Below are 13,256 nucleotides of genomic sequence, written 5' to 3' on the forward strand. Positions count from 1 at the left end.
GGGAGGCCCCTGGATGGGAGTTTTGTATTATTATTGTAAGGTTGGTGCGGCTGAGGCTGCTGCTAGGAATGAGCCTTTGTTGTGTAGACTGGTTTCCGGATCACGCAGAATCCTTAAACTTCAAAACACACTGAGCACAATTTGGCCAGATGATGGCGGTACAGAATATGGCTTCATGAAGCCAACCACACCTTAAATTATGAGCAGATATTCTCCTGGTTCTCCAGTTTTCTACCACATGCAAAATCCTTATTTAAAATAAATTGATCAAAAAGCACAAGTTATAATACTCTTCAAAAATGGTTGAGACTCAGTGCGACTTTCATGGATAAATACCGTTGTTAGTAGTTAATTATACAATAATTCCTCATTCTTTGACCTTCACTTTAAACGTCATGTAAATGATAAGTGATGAGTATTCATGTATTCGCCCAAATAGATCAAACATGTTTTTTTTTACATCCATACTTTTTACACTAATCACTATAATTCAAACGCAAGCCTTTGGAAATATATAATTACCACTAATTACTGCAAATATTCAAATGTCAGTATTGAACTGCAGTTATTTTTAAAAAAATGTTTTTTTTAATGTAAACCATACATTTACCCTCACCAAACACAAAGCAGCAGATAATTTGTAAAGCAAACTGTTAAGGCAGTCGGCCACAAAGTGAGACTTTTTTCTCCAACTTCTGGCAGGAACGCCCTCCTCATGCGAGCCGACTTGTTCCTGCCGGCCTTCGGAGCAGCAAGAGCTGGAGACGCAATTAACGCGAGCGCTAATAGCAGCAGCTCTCTCGACTCCCACGGGGCCTCAGGAAAACTGAACCCTGGGCTTTTATGTCCTGCCAGGTTCGAGAAGCTGGACATCACACCCAAGAGCGCGCAGAAGATCAAGCCTGTGTTGGAGCGCTGGATGGAGGAGGCTGAGGCCCGCAAGCAGGCCGGCCTCCAGAGCTTGAGCGACTTCGTGGGCGGCGAGCCCTCCAAGAAGCGCAAGCGCCGCACCTCTTTCACGCCGCAGGCGCTGGAGTTGCTCAATGCGCACTTCGAGCGAAACACACACCCCTCGGGCCAGGAGATGACGGCCATTGCCGAGAGACTGTGCTATGACCGCGAGGTTGTGCGCGTCTGGTTCTGCAATAAGCGGCAAGCACTCAAAAACACCATCAAACGTCTCAAGCAGCACGACCCTGCCACACCGCCACCGCCGCTGCCGCCGCCACCACCACCTGCGCTGCCAACGACGCCGCAATCGCTGGTCGTGCCACAACCGGCAACCGGCCTGCCAAAGGTGGTGGTGACCGAACCGGGCCCTGGCACTTTTGAACACGCGGCGTTGTCGCAAGGCCTCACCAAAATCCCAGCAGAGGAAGAATCATCTCACGGCTTTGACTAGCTTGGTGTGGATTATGCGCAGGGAGACCAGGCCACCTGGATAACTGGAATGGACTCTTGTTTTTGAAGAATTAAAGATCACTTTTTAACCTGAAGATAAGAAAAAAATGTTTTGATTTACAGTGATTTCCACTATTGGGGGAAAATATTCCCTATGCTTGTGTTTTTGGTTCTGTTTAATTTTGATGGTAAGGTACACCTTCGTAGCGTTACATAGATAACTGAGCTTTGTTTGAGTCATACTATTATTGCACATTTCTGCACATTTTCAGAAGGTTAACGTTTTATTGCTAACCGTATGTCTTTCCGCTTAAAGTCTTCTACTTTAACTTTTGTGCAAATTATGAACAGCTTGTGTTTTTTTCTTGACATATATTGGAAGTATGGCAAATTGATGGGAACAGTCTGGTTTGAGAGTATATGTATACACATGCACACAAAAATGCCATCACAAAGCTTTATCGACCATCAATGATATTGCCAACCTCTTGCTATTTTCTATGCAGAGCTTCAACTGCAGAAAATTAGATTTTATGGGAAATGTTTGACTTTTGGTCTTTTATGCGTATTTAAATGTTTGTCCCAAAGAGTGGTTTCTTAAGGTCTGGCCTTTACATTATTACAAGTGTGGTCAGATTTTAATCTGATGGGATGTGTATAGGTGATAATAACAAAAAAAACTAGACGGAAAACAAGTGAAAAAGGCTTTATATACAGTATACCTGGTTGGATGTGTTAACACTTTGCATATATGTAAATGTGACTTGTAGTGAATATCCGCTGCGTGATGTTAAAGCTTTAATATGGAATTACTTTATTCTGATGACTCAGCCAAAGATACCTTAGCAAAACCAAATCCGTTCATACAAGGCACACTAATAGCAAAGTGGTGCTCCATAGCCACACTTTACTCCAAAAAAATTATAATGAGAATGAACACATCTGGTTACGTGGTAGCTATTAGATGGATTTTTAAAGAGTGTTTGTAAAACAGAAATAACCCAAAGTATGTCACAAATGCACTTCCTGGGCTGATTGGCCCAGAGTGTTGCCAATAAGAGACCTACACAGCCTGCAGCGGGTGTCTTGTAGAAAGCAGACTAACTTGTGACCCTGACAGTGAAAGCAGTTGAAGATCATGAGAAACACATCATTTCCCAGCACATTCATTGTACGCTCTCAACCATCGAAAAAAAGTAGATATTTAATCAATTTAAATCAATTTCATAATACGTTTGCAGCATTGTTGTTGCATCGCTCACGGCTGTGGACAGGGACTGCCACGTGTTCATTTTCTTGAAGGGATCATCTTAGTTCCGGAGACATCGAGTTACGCCACTGAGCAGTTCACTGCATGTCCCGCAGCATCACAGTGCCCCATCACACCATGCAGGCATTGCAGTTGAAGATAACTGCTGAGCTCCATCTCCCTTTGTCACAGATGGGCGTGATCTTAGAAGAAACCATTAGGGCCTCTCACGTTTAATGTGTTGACCTCTTATCTCAGAATTGCCACCAGCAGTTGAGTCAGTCTGAATGCATTAATCAGAAACTGCCTTGCACAAGATGTAAAGCCAAAGGGAAAGGTTGCGAAGTGTAAAAACCGTAAACACGCTTTATTTTAAACAGAAATTGGTCAGCTTTAGGAAGGCAACATGGTCCACTCTCGGAAAGTCTGAGGTTCATTGGTTATTGCCAGTTTGTACCCTCATGCTGTGTTGTCATCCTTCAAAATGACAAAAAGGTGGCTGTCATGTCCACTTTACGTATAAAATGATCCCAAGATTTATGACTTTGCAAGGCCGCAGTTTGCTCCTGCGATTACCGTGTATACCTTTCCGAAAGAAACACTTTTATCCACCTACAGTCAAAATATTCAACTAAATCCATATACCAAGCAGCAAGAGTAGTTAAAATTTTTTTCAGAGTTTTTGGTTTATATTGAGCCAATTAAATGTTTTTGAAACAGTATCTTTCATCATATGAGATAATACAATACTGCATAATTGTATTCGCCATATCAGCCTTGTAGTTGTCAGTAAAATTCTATTTAGATTTGAATACAAATTAAATTACACACCAGTCCACATCCACCCGCCCACCACCATATATGTGCACAGTCAATGGTAAGGGCATAAAATTAGCAACCTAGATTCTCAGGACTGCTAACGTCATTATTTTCCCCACGATGTACAATGTTTGTATACAAGTACTATTAGAACATTTAGAAATTGAAATACTGAACAGCACGCAGTTATAATGTTTACCGGTGTTGTAAGGCTTTGATGCAGCATACATGAGCAAACGATGCGTTTTCTGATTAGCAACACAAAGACGCATATAAGGTGGCACATAGCAGTGGTACTTTTTAACAGCGAGGTCATCATGCATTTTTCTCCTGGGCAAAATCCCCATACATCTCAGACAACTATTTAAATAAAAAAGTATCTTCATACCATTTGCAGCCACATTTCCTCCTGATAATACATTTTTCCCACCCACCAAAGAATATGTCCCAGTCATGAGAGGTTCTCCCTAAGTAGTTTGAACGTTGCTTGTGTGCCAATCACTCTGTATGGTTCTACATACACCATCATACCCAAACCATACGAGCTTAGGTTAGCAGTGACAAAAATACAGGACTCGTGCATGGGACTACCACAGTGGATGTGTATATTATATATGCTAAAGCTTTAACCAAAAAGTATATTTCTGCTGTTATATATCCTGTAATGCCTTTGCAGCAATTCCCCCAGCTGGACCAAAGCACCTCCTTTCTATCAACCGTTTGATGTTATTTACATTCTATTTGTTTATTTATTTGGTTAAGTAAGTTTCTTTCATATCATTTTAAATCAATTTTGAAGGATTGACGATTTATGGGTTAAACTTTAATGCCAAGGAAGTCAATCGCTCTAATTTACCTCAAACCCTGCATTCTGATTTATAAAATCCTCAATGCTCTACCAAATATTGGCATTTGCTTTCACACCTGTAATTATAACGAAACCCATAAATGAGAATACGAATAATAACGTCTTGCATTTTAGAGGGGAGTTACAGCAATGGCTTGTAATTCAAGGAGCCAGCGCAGATCCTCAAGCATCTGATGTCTGAACATTGGTCAAAGTGCCAAGATTTTAAAAAAGTTAAGCAATATAGAACGCAACAAATTCTATACTCAACACAGCCTCACAAAATACTGTCAAAAATTTAGTGAAAAGATTTCTTGAAAAAAAGATGTAAGCATTTTTTAAAATGTCTTTTGTATATGTTTTTTTTATCCAGTTATTTATGTGTTATTCACCTTTCGGTATTTCTAAACGTTCGGGCAAAAACAAACGTGCACAGCGCAAATAGAGGGAGGCCTGACGCGGGGCTTGCAGCACAATCGTGCGGCCTGACGATCCCGCTCCTCGGGGTCGGCCGCTGCGTGATCGCTCCTCAGTGACGTCACGGCACGTGTTGCGGGAACTCGTCGGGGACGTGCTTTGTAAGAATCGCGCGGCCGAAGAACGCGGTGCTCGAGTGACACGTGACACGTGCTGCGTTTCACTGTGCTCGAGTGACACGTGCTGCGTCTCACTGTGCTCACGTGACACGTGCGGCGTCTCACCGTGCTCGAGTGACACGTGACACGTGCTGCGTCTCACTGTGCTCGAGTGACACGTGACACGTGCTGCGTCTCACCGTGCTCGAGTGACACGTGACACGTGCTGCGTTTCACCGTGCTCGAGTGACACGTGCTGCGTCTCACTATGCTCGAGTGACACGTGACACGTGCTGCGTCTCACCGTGCTCGAGTGACACGTGCTGCGTCTCACCGTGCTCGAGTGACACGTGACACGTGCTGCGTCTCACCGTGCTCGAGTGACACGTGACACGTGCTGCGTCTCACCGTGCTCGAGTGACACGTGACACGTGCTGCGTCTCACCGTGCTCGAGTGACACGTGCTGCGTCTCACTGTGCTCGAGTGACACGTGACACGTGCTGCGTCTCACCGTGCTCGAGTGACACGTGCTGCGTCTCACTGTGCTCGAGTGACACGTGACACGTGCTGCGTCTCACGGTGTTCTAGTGACACGTGACACGTGCTGCGTCTCACCGTGCTCGAGTGACACGTGACACGTGCTGCGTCTCACCGTGCTCGAGTGACACGTGACACGTGCTGCGTCTCACCGTGCTCGAGTGACACGTGCTGCGTTTCACCGTGCTCGAGTGACACGTGACACGTGCTGCGTCTCACTGTGCTCGAGTGACACGTGACACGTGCTGCGTCTCACCGTGCTCGAGTGACACGTGCTGCGTTTCACCGTGCTCGAGTGACACGTGACACGTGCTGCGTCTCACCGTGCTCGAGTGACACGTGACACGTGCTGCGTCTCACTGTGCTCGAGTGACACGTGACACGTGCTGCGTCTCACCGTGCTCGAGTGACACGTGCTGCGTCTCACTGTGCTCGAGTGACACGTGACACGTGCTGCGTCTCACTGTGCTCGAGTGACACGTGCTGCGCGTCACGCGGGAGGCTTATGGGACAAAAAGAACGGGACGCTCTCGTGAGCTCGGTCACTTGGAGGGTGACGTTGACGCCAGGAGTGTACTCACGGTACATCCGCTTGCCGGGTTTGATGAGTAGAAACCAAAGCTGATCCTAGACTAGGACTTTTCATTTGCTGTGATTTAAAATGTAACGTGCTATGATCTGTAGATCTTTTTTTTCCCCCAATGTCACGGAAACCTTTGTACAATAAATAGAAGTAGAAAATGTGTATGCGAGTAACTCATTTGCTGGATCGGGTAAAGCTGCAGCCCCTGCGATTTTTTTTGCTCAACGCCACTGCAGGAAGAAGAGCCTCCAGGAGAGAGGGAGAACCCCCTTCACCGAGGGTCATTTTGGCCTCTTATTCTATGCTGGTGAGACATCTTCGAAGCGATGGGAGTAACCACACTTTACTCCTACTACCCACGACCTGCCAAGTGACGAACTTACCCCTCGGTAACAATAACTTATTTCAGGCTCATGAGCTGTGAACGTGAATCGAAAAGTGTAACCACAGCAACTCTCAATCCACCTCAATTGAGTCAAAGGCAAGGAGCAGGTCAGAGCCCCAACACTTTATTAAGTGTCAGTGTGCACATGCAACACAGGCTATACTCTGGCTGTCGACTGTTGCTTTCAATGTTACCATGGGACCAAAATGCATGATGTGTCGTGGCATTAAGTAACAGGTGAGAAGTGCAGTGCGAGTTCTGTTAGGTGGTCAACGTTAACTTGGCTCTAAACGTGTGCTTGAATTACTCTCGAAAATGCTCCCAATGCAATCCAGAACTGCACAATTACACGTGTGTCCTCAATTTCTTCACACAACTAGGAAGTCGACTGGCACGTTAAAAACTGCAATGCGTTGCAAAAATATACTGTTTTTAGTTGAAACTTATACATGACATGAGAATGTAAAATAACGTGGTTTAAAACTTAATCATATTCACGGTCATTTAAAGAGGAATATGATCACACAATGAATTCGTCAACTTGACAATCATTCAAGCCTTGCTAGTAGTTAATACAGCACCATATAAGAAATACTTGTGGAAGAAAAAAACAACTTTTTGGTAAATTTTTGCGCAATGGAAATATCCATCGTAAAACCCATTCTACAGAGCCCAGATTATAAATATTGGATACATTTTGAAGAATAAACATTGCAAAAAGGGAGTGGGAAATTATGTAAAAAAAATCAATGCACACATTTAATATACACGATACAAGACCCACAGAGAAGTGCACACATTCAGTATGACAAGGAGACTATGCCGGACAGGTATTAATACAACACTAAAAGGTCGTTGTTGGTGAAATACTTTTGGAAATATTTGCAAACAAATCTCAGAGTTAAAAATACAGTTAAATCCGACAGCTACAACGGTAAATAAAATGCAGTATAACTGGTAAAAGCAAGTGGACTGATATCAAATACAAATATTTTTAAACCGATTTCAAACCAAGCTCAACAGCATAAAAAAACGCTACGTTATTTTAGCACTTTTTTGCCAATATAAATATTGCTTGAATTTTTTTCATTGTGATTTTGAATCTATTAATTCAGGGTGAATTTTTTTGAAAAGTCATTTACAATGATTTATCTTTCTTAGGATGTCAAATTTTTTTAAAAATTGCATAAAAAAGCATAACTATTTACATCTTTGTTATTTTGTGAGTTTTACACGAAAGATTCAAACTTAAAAACACGCATCATTTCATAGGGTGCATAGAAACAAATGCTTGGGTTACATTTAAATCCAATTTTGAGTGGTATGAAGGCATACATTTACCGTAAAAATTAAGATCTTAAGAGGATGCCTCAGTTTGTTGTGCTCTTCAGCATCTTATAAAAAAAATGTTAAGCACTCTGGAAGTTTCTAAAACGGTCAGATATATTGTTACTTGGCTATTTTTAATTGTATCTGCTCGTAGTTTATCATAAACAAATTTTTAACACATTTTGTTGAGACGTGAATTCACAGACAATGAGAAAGACAATTTGTCATGTAGAAGGCATGACCAAGGCTGATCCATTATAAATTACAGTGTAATGATACCGAGGGCCAACGGACCAGAGGTCAACAGTGATGGCAGTGGCACCTGGAGCAGAGTCATGGGTAAGTAAGCATCTCACTCTACCCTTCACGCTACCTCTCATCATCCTCAAAATGGCAATATTCACCTCGTTTCCCATATTAAGCATCATATATCCCCTTCGGCAACTGGCCGGGGATCCACATGGTCCCCAATGCATCATGGCCCAAGAGGGGCCACACAAGCCAAATAACCCACCTTGCAGTCCACACTGCGAGATATATCAAAATCAAACAGCAGACACAGATGACAGTGAGCGATCGTTTCATTAAATGTGCAATGGGTACTTAACTTTTTCAAACAACATATCTCGTACCGTCAGTGACAGATATATATAGTTGTACGCACGTACGTTTGAAATAACAAATGTACGCATACACAAACACATACCATAGTTGTTCTGCCACATGGGCTCGTGTGCGAGTGAGGCGAGGAAGAGGAGGATGGTGATGATGTGGAAGAGTTGGAGTAGGAGGTGGCAAGAAGTGAGAGAAGAGGAGGGATAGTTGCAGGAGGAGAAGTGGTTGGATGAAGAGGATGAGGAGGACGGAGAGGAGGAAGATTGTGATGAAAAGGAGGAGCAGGAGGGGAGGGAGGGCATCATGACGAGGAGGATGAGCGCTCAGCGCCGGCGGACGTGCTCGTGAGCGACGCTGTTCTCCATGCAGAGCACGGCGAAGCTGGAGGCGCAGCCATGCGGCTGCTGCTGCAGCAGGCGGTGCGAGGAGAGCGGCGAGGCCTGGCCCGTGACGGCCAGTCTCGCCCACGCGCCACATCTCGCAGTACTGTGTGACTAGGCGGCGCCCTCGTTCATCCGAGCCATGCCACACCAACTTCTGGGGCCTGAAATTAATATCATTATTGCGTCAATGTTATTCACAATTTGTAAACGTTTACGGGTTGGACTCCATCATTATTATCATCATAAGCCTGGGTCAAACCAGTGCTGAAATAATGTCTCCTCAAGCGACTGCCATCTCTAATGATTCTGCGATGCAGTAATCCACCTAACATCTGCACACCAGATAATTGCATCGGTCCATCTGAATATTGTACTTATAGTAAACTAATTGTTTATATTGTTTTATTGTATTTCTGTGTAGGATCTCTCTCTTTGTCATTCTACTCATTACTGAGTATCTATGATGATGTAACTGTGATATTTTTCAATCTATTTGCACAATACAACAAAAAAATCATTATATTGTTTTTATAATACAAGATATGTATTCGTATATTTCTTTGTGCAGTAATTGGTTGTTGTGTACGTAGCTCATGGGGCTTTTGCTTCACATGTTAAACCGTTTTTAAAGCTGTTTGATACATAATGACATATAAAGTGCTTTTAAAATATAAAATACTGATAATGATCACAAAGATAAAGAATGTATGTAACCATGCAAACTATTGCGCGTTAATATTCAGGCACATGCATTTTTCTTTTACTCCACTATAACAGCGCTATGCAAGGAGGTGCAATTGTTACCAGGCCTGGTCCGTCAGAATGTTGCGGCCGTCGAAGGAATAGATGGCAGCATTGGAGTTCATTTGTCCACCGGACCCTGAGAAAATCTCCTCCCAATTCCTGAAGAGCACCTCTCCCTGAAAGGTAAAGAAACCAACATATAAACACACACGCACACTACTACTACACTGCAAAGCGGCAATCCATTATGCAAGTGCCAACGATTTACGGGATAAGCGTCGAGCTGTTCTCTTTCTAAGGTGGCGCTCGCGGTGCTGTCGTTGAGAAAGATTGATCGTCTCAGCATCTCCGCACAGGCTCTGAATGCGCGTGGCACGGAGGATTTCACCAATGAGCCAGCGGTCTCTCATCGGCGCCAGGCTGATTATGCGAGTTCACACGCGACACACGAAGCATGTTCCAGCTCTTTGCAGAACGTCACACAGGAGAGTGAACGGTTAAAGCTTGGGTTACTGCAGCACTCCCATCATTACCTTGGCTGATTTTACTTCTAGTAACAAAGGCTGACTTGTGGGTTTCTCACAATGGAATGGAATCGTGTAGAATATTGCTTTTTGCAATGAACAGAGATGGAATGCTCGTACCAATCCCATCTACCTAAGCAACATTTGTTTAACAAGCCCAACTCTACTGATGAGACCTGGAAGGTCAAAACGAGTCCAAAGTTTGATTGCTTAAACACATTTTGCTGTATATTGGTGTGGAATGCCAATAGGCTGATGAACTAAACATCTGTTTATTTATATGTAGCGACACAGAACGAAGTTCTGCTTATATACAACGGAAGCAGCACATTTGCACCCTGGATATAAACATCAATAGAGTGAGGAAACTGCTCAAAATCCCACACCCTGTCACGGGCTTTGATGAGATTAGGTGCACAGCTGTAAAAAAAAGCTTCCTCCTCCTTGGGGATCTCACCTGTTTCAATCAAAGGCAGTGGCTATGGATAAAACATTTTTTGTTTAATAAACAAACACGAACGCAGCCACATCTCAAGACAATGTACACCAAAGGATGAACATCACGAGATGATGCAGGTGAGCAGGAAAGAAACGAGGGTTTTATATTTTTGTAAAACAAATTTAAGGCCAAGATTACAGATTGTAGGGTGTAATGGAAAGAAAAGTTAAAGGGTTAAAAACGAATGCATGGCTGGTTGTAGGCAAAGGAGAAGCCAGCAGTAAAAACGGTCAGCTGGGAGTTTCAAGCAACAAAGGGCCACAGCACAGCCGTGAGTTTCCACTGAGCAGGGGTTTTGAGGAAAGGCCTTTGTTACTGGAGCGGAGGGGGTACACAAAACACAGTGAAGCTACAGTGTTGCAACTTAACATTTTGTCTGTAGATCGATTTGACTTTTTGGCTTTCCCTCGCAACAAAATTTCGTAAAAGTGGCACGTTATACTTGCCAAAATGTGCTGTGACATGATTCCTGGCAGATATTAAGAATACTGTATCAGTTTACTACATTTAATACTTGCTAAATTATCGTGTCATTTTTTACGAATTTAGAACGTTCTATCGAGCGACATTTCCTGAATTTCCGTGCTTCATTTGGCAGCTTTCCGCTTCAAAGAGTCGGCAACACTGAGGCCGCCTCTAATAATGGACAACCCAGAGCCGCGTGACAACACGCTCTTCCCGGGGCTTACCTTGAGGTTGATTATGGGCATGGAGGCACGGTCAGCCCGTCGCACGATGGACGCCAAGTCCTGCACCTTGGAGGAGAGGAAGGCGCGGTATGTGCCGTGCAGGCCGATGGCACGCGCCTGCTGGAAGCACTGGAAGTCTGCACCACGGATGCCACGCATGTCCCCTGTCTGCGGGGCGTTCAGCGCTATCAGGTGCAGCTGCGGGACAAAGGACGGACGGGGAATGGTGGACTTTAGCAGGTGTGACACGCAATAGCAGAGGGTGCTATAAGAAGACTGTCATTGTCAGCATCATCACCATCAGCCATGGTAAAACCACTGTTGAAGGCCTCCTCCCCAAGTCGCCACCACCTGTCACGATCCTGTGATGCAACATTCCATCCAGCGCCTGAGCTAGAACTGATCTCATCACTCCATCTCCGCAGTAGACGGACCTCTTTAATGCTTTGCTTTAGTAAGACTCATAACTAGGATGGTTGAGGCTTGGAGAGGCCTTCATCCAGTCGCAGATTGATCTTGTCTAAATATGAAGCTTTAAATCGAAACACCGAAGGTCATTTTAGAAAAAGCTAAAGAATTTACCATGTATATTTCTCATCCAATATTTTGTTTTATTTTGTGGCATACCTGTCAGCATAGGTGATCATAAGCAATCAAAAGTGAAAATGGCAATATTTTATCATTACATGGAAACATTGTATATTGGTATCTTGAAAATCTAGTTCTGCTCGGTACTTGGATGGTAGTTTTTTTTTTATTAGTGACGCACTCTATATAAAAAAACAACCTCTGACCTCTTGGCAGAAAAATAAATCCCTTCCATGCAGGGGGCTGGAAAGAGGCAAATTTACGGTTCTCTAAACGTGATTTTGAGCACGAACATTTCCTTTCTCTGCGGGAATCTCCGTCCAAAAACGGGACCAACAAGCAGTGTAAATATTATCTCCATTTATCACAAAATAAATAAACTGGTAAATAAATAATAAACCCAAACAAATTCATTTTCCCCCTGGAGACGTAACAATATATATTTTAAAAAATTAAGCTCTTTATTGTCCTGGGACCCCCCTGCGGTGCTCCTAGCATACACGTGCAGAGAGGGGCAGCACCGCTGCTGAAAGGATGAAGGTGACAGGGAAGGCAGCATCGAGACGGAGATGATGAATGGGGGCAGGCAGGGCAGCTGCTCCATGTAACAGTCGTCTGACTGTTCCACCTCCCCGTTTCAGAGTTCATATACATGGGCAAGTATTCTAGAGAGACTGTACCTCCCTCATGCGACGAAAGAAAACATTCAATCTATATACACTTCCATGGTGTAACAGTTAGCACACTGGACTTGCAATGCAGAGGCGACCGGTTCGATTCTATCTCCTGGCGCGGTCAGGTGAAACAATGGGGCAAGTTCCTTTAAACTCCCACCGCTGCCACCATCCAGCCAAATGTAAATATTGGTGCACCACATTTAGTCAATCGACAGGTCACATGTGGAGGGATAAAGTGTGGGGACTTCCACCTTTTCCACGATGTCTGCTCAGCATGGAAGAGTAGATCAGATATAATCTAGCAGGCCTCTCTAGAGCTCCCTCGAGTGGAGGCCCTTCCACCAGCAGTGGCACGAGAAATAAGTTACAAGGGCTGCACCTTTACCCTGTGTTATATGTATTTATCAATAATCTTGTGTGAGAGTTATGTATTGAGATGGTTTAATATTTTATTTATTTATAGCCAGGTGAAAGAGTATTCAGGAGGAAAATCGTGCATACAAAGGGGATAACACTCAATGTCCGCACAAATCGGTTCATCAACCATTTGCTGTACTGCCATCTCGTGACCACCGTGAGTTTTGGATTTTCAAAAATTTGAGGCACACAAGAAACGCTGCCTCCAAAGCACTGGATTACAGGAGTGCACTACCACAGTAAAGTCACTCCACCACACAACCACTCCACCACACCAGCATGCTACCACTCCACCACTCCACCATGCTACCACTCCACCACGCCACCATGTTACCACTCCACCACTGCACCACGCAACCACTGCACCACACTACCACTCCACTGCTCCACCATG

General features: G+C 44.0%; 2 protein-coding genes across 2 annotated transcripts in view; one reads left to right on the forward strand and one right to left on the reverse strand.

Moving 5' to 3' along the window:
- Positions 1–5,127, forward strand: part of POU6F2 (POU class 6 homeobox 2) — a 56,904-nt gene extending 51,777 nt beyond the window's left edge. The window contains exon 12 of the mRNA XM_061555005.1: positions 703–5,127. Coding sequence (XP_061410989.1) covers positions 703–1,402 — 700 coding nt within the window. The 3' untranslated portion in view covers positions 1,403–5,127. The remainder of the gene's footprint in view (positions 1–702) is intronic.
- Positions 5,128–8,512: 3,385 nt separating this feature from the next.
- The window catches only part of LOC133344805 (collagen alpha-1(XVIII) chain-like), a 41,481-nt gene continuing 36,737 nt past the window's right edge, over positions 8,513–13,256 (reverse strand). Inside the window, 4 exon segments of the mRNA XM_061555006.1 lie at positions 8,513–8,796; positions 8,798–8,885; positions 9,529–9,644; positions 11,181–11,378. Coding sequence (XP_061410990.1) covers positions 8,665–8,796; positions 8,798–8,885; positions 9,529–9,644; positions 11,181–11,378 — 534 coding nt within the window. The 3' untranslated portion in view covers positions 8,513–8,664.

Source organism: Lethenteron reissneri, chromosome 20 (assembly GCF_015708825.2).
Source record: "Lethenteron reissneri isolate LAM-NWPU_2019-01 chromosome 20, ASM1570882v1, whole genome shotgun sequence".
Taxonomy (NCBI): domain Eukaryota; kingdom Metazoa; phylum Chordata; class Hyperoartia; order Petromyzontiformes; family Petromyzontidae; genus Lethenteron; species Lethenteron reissneri.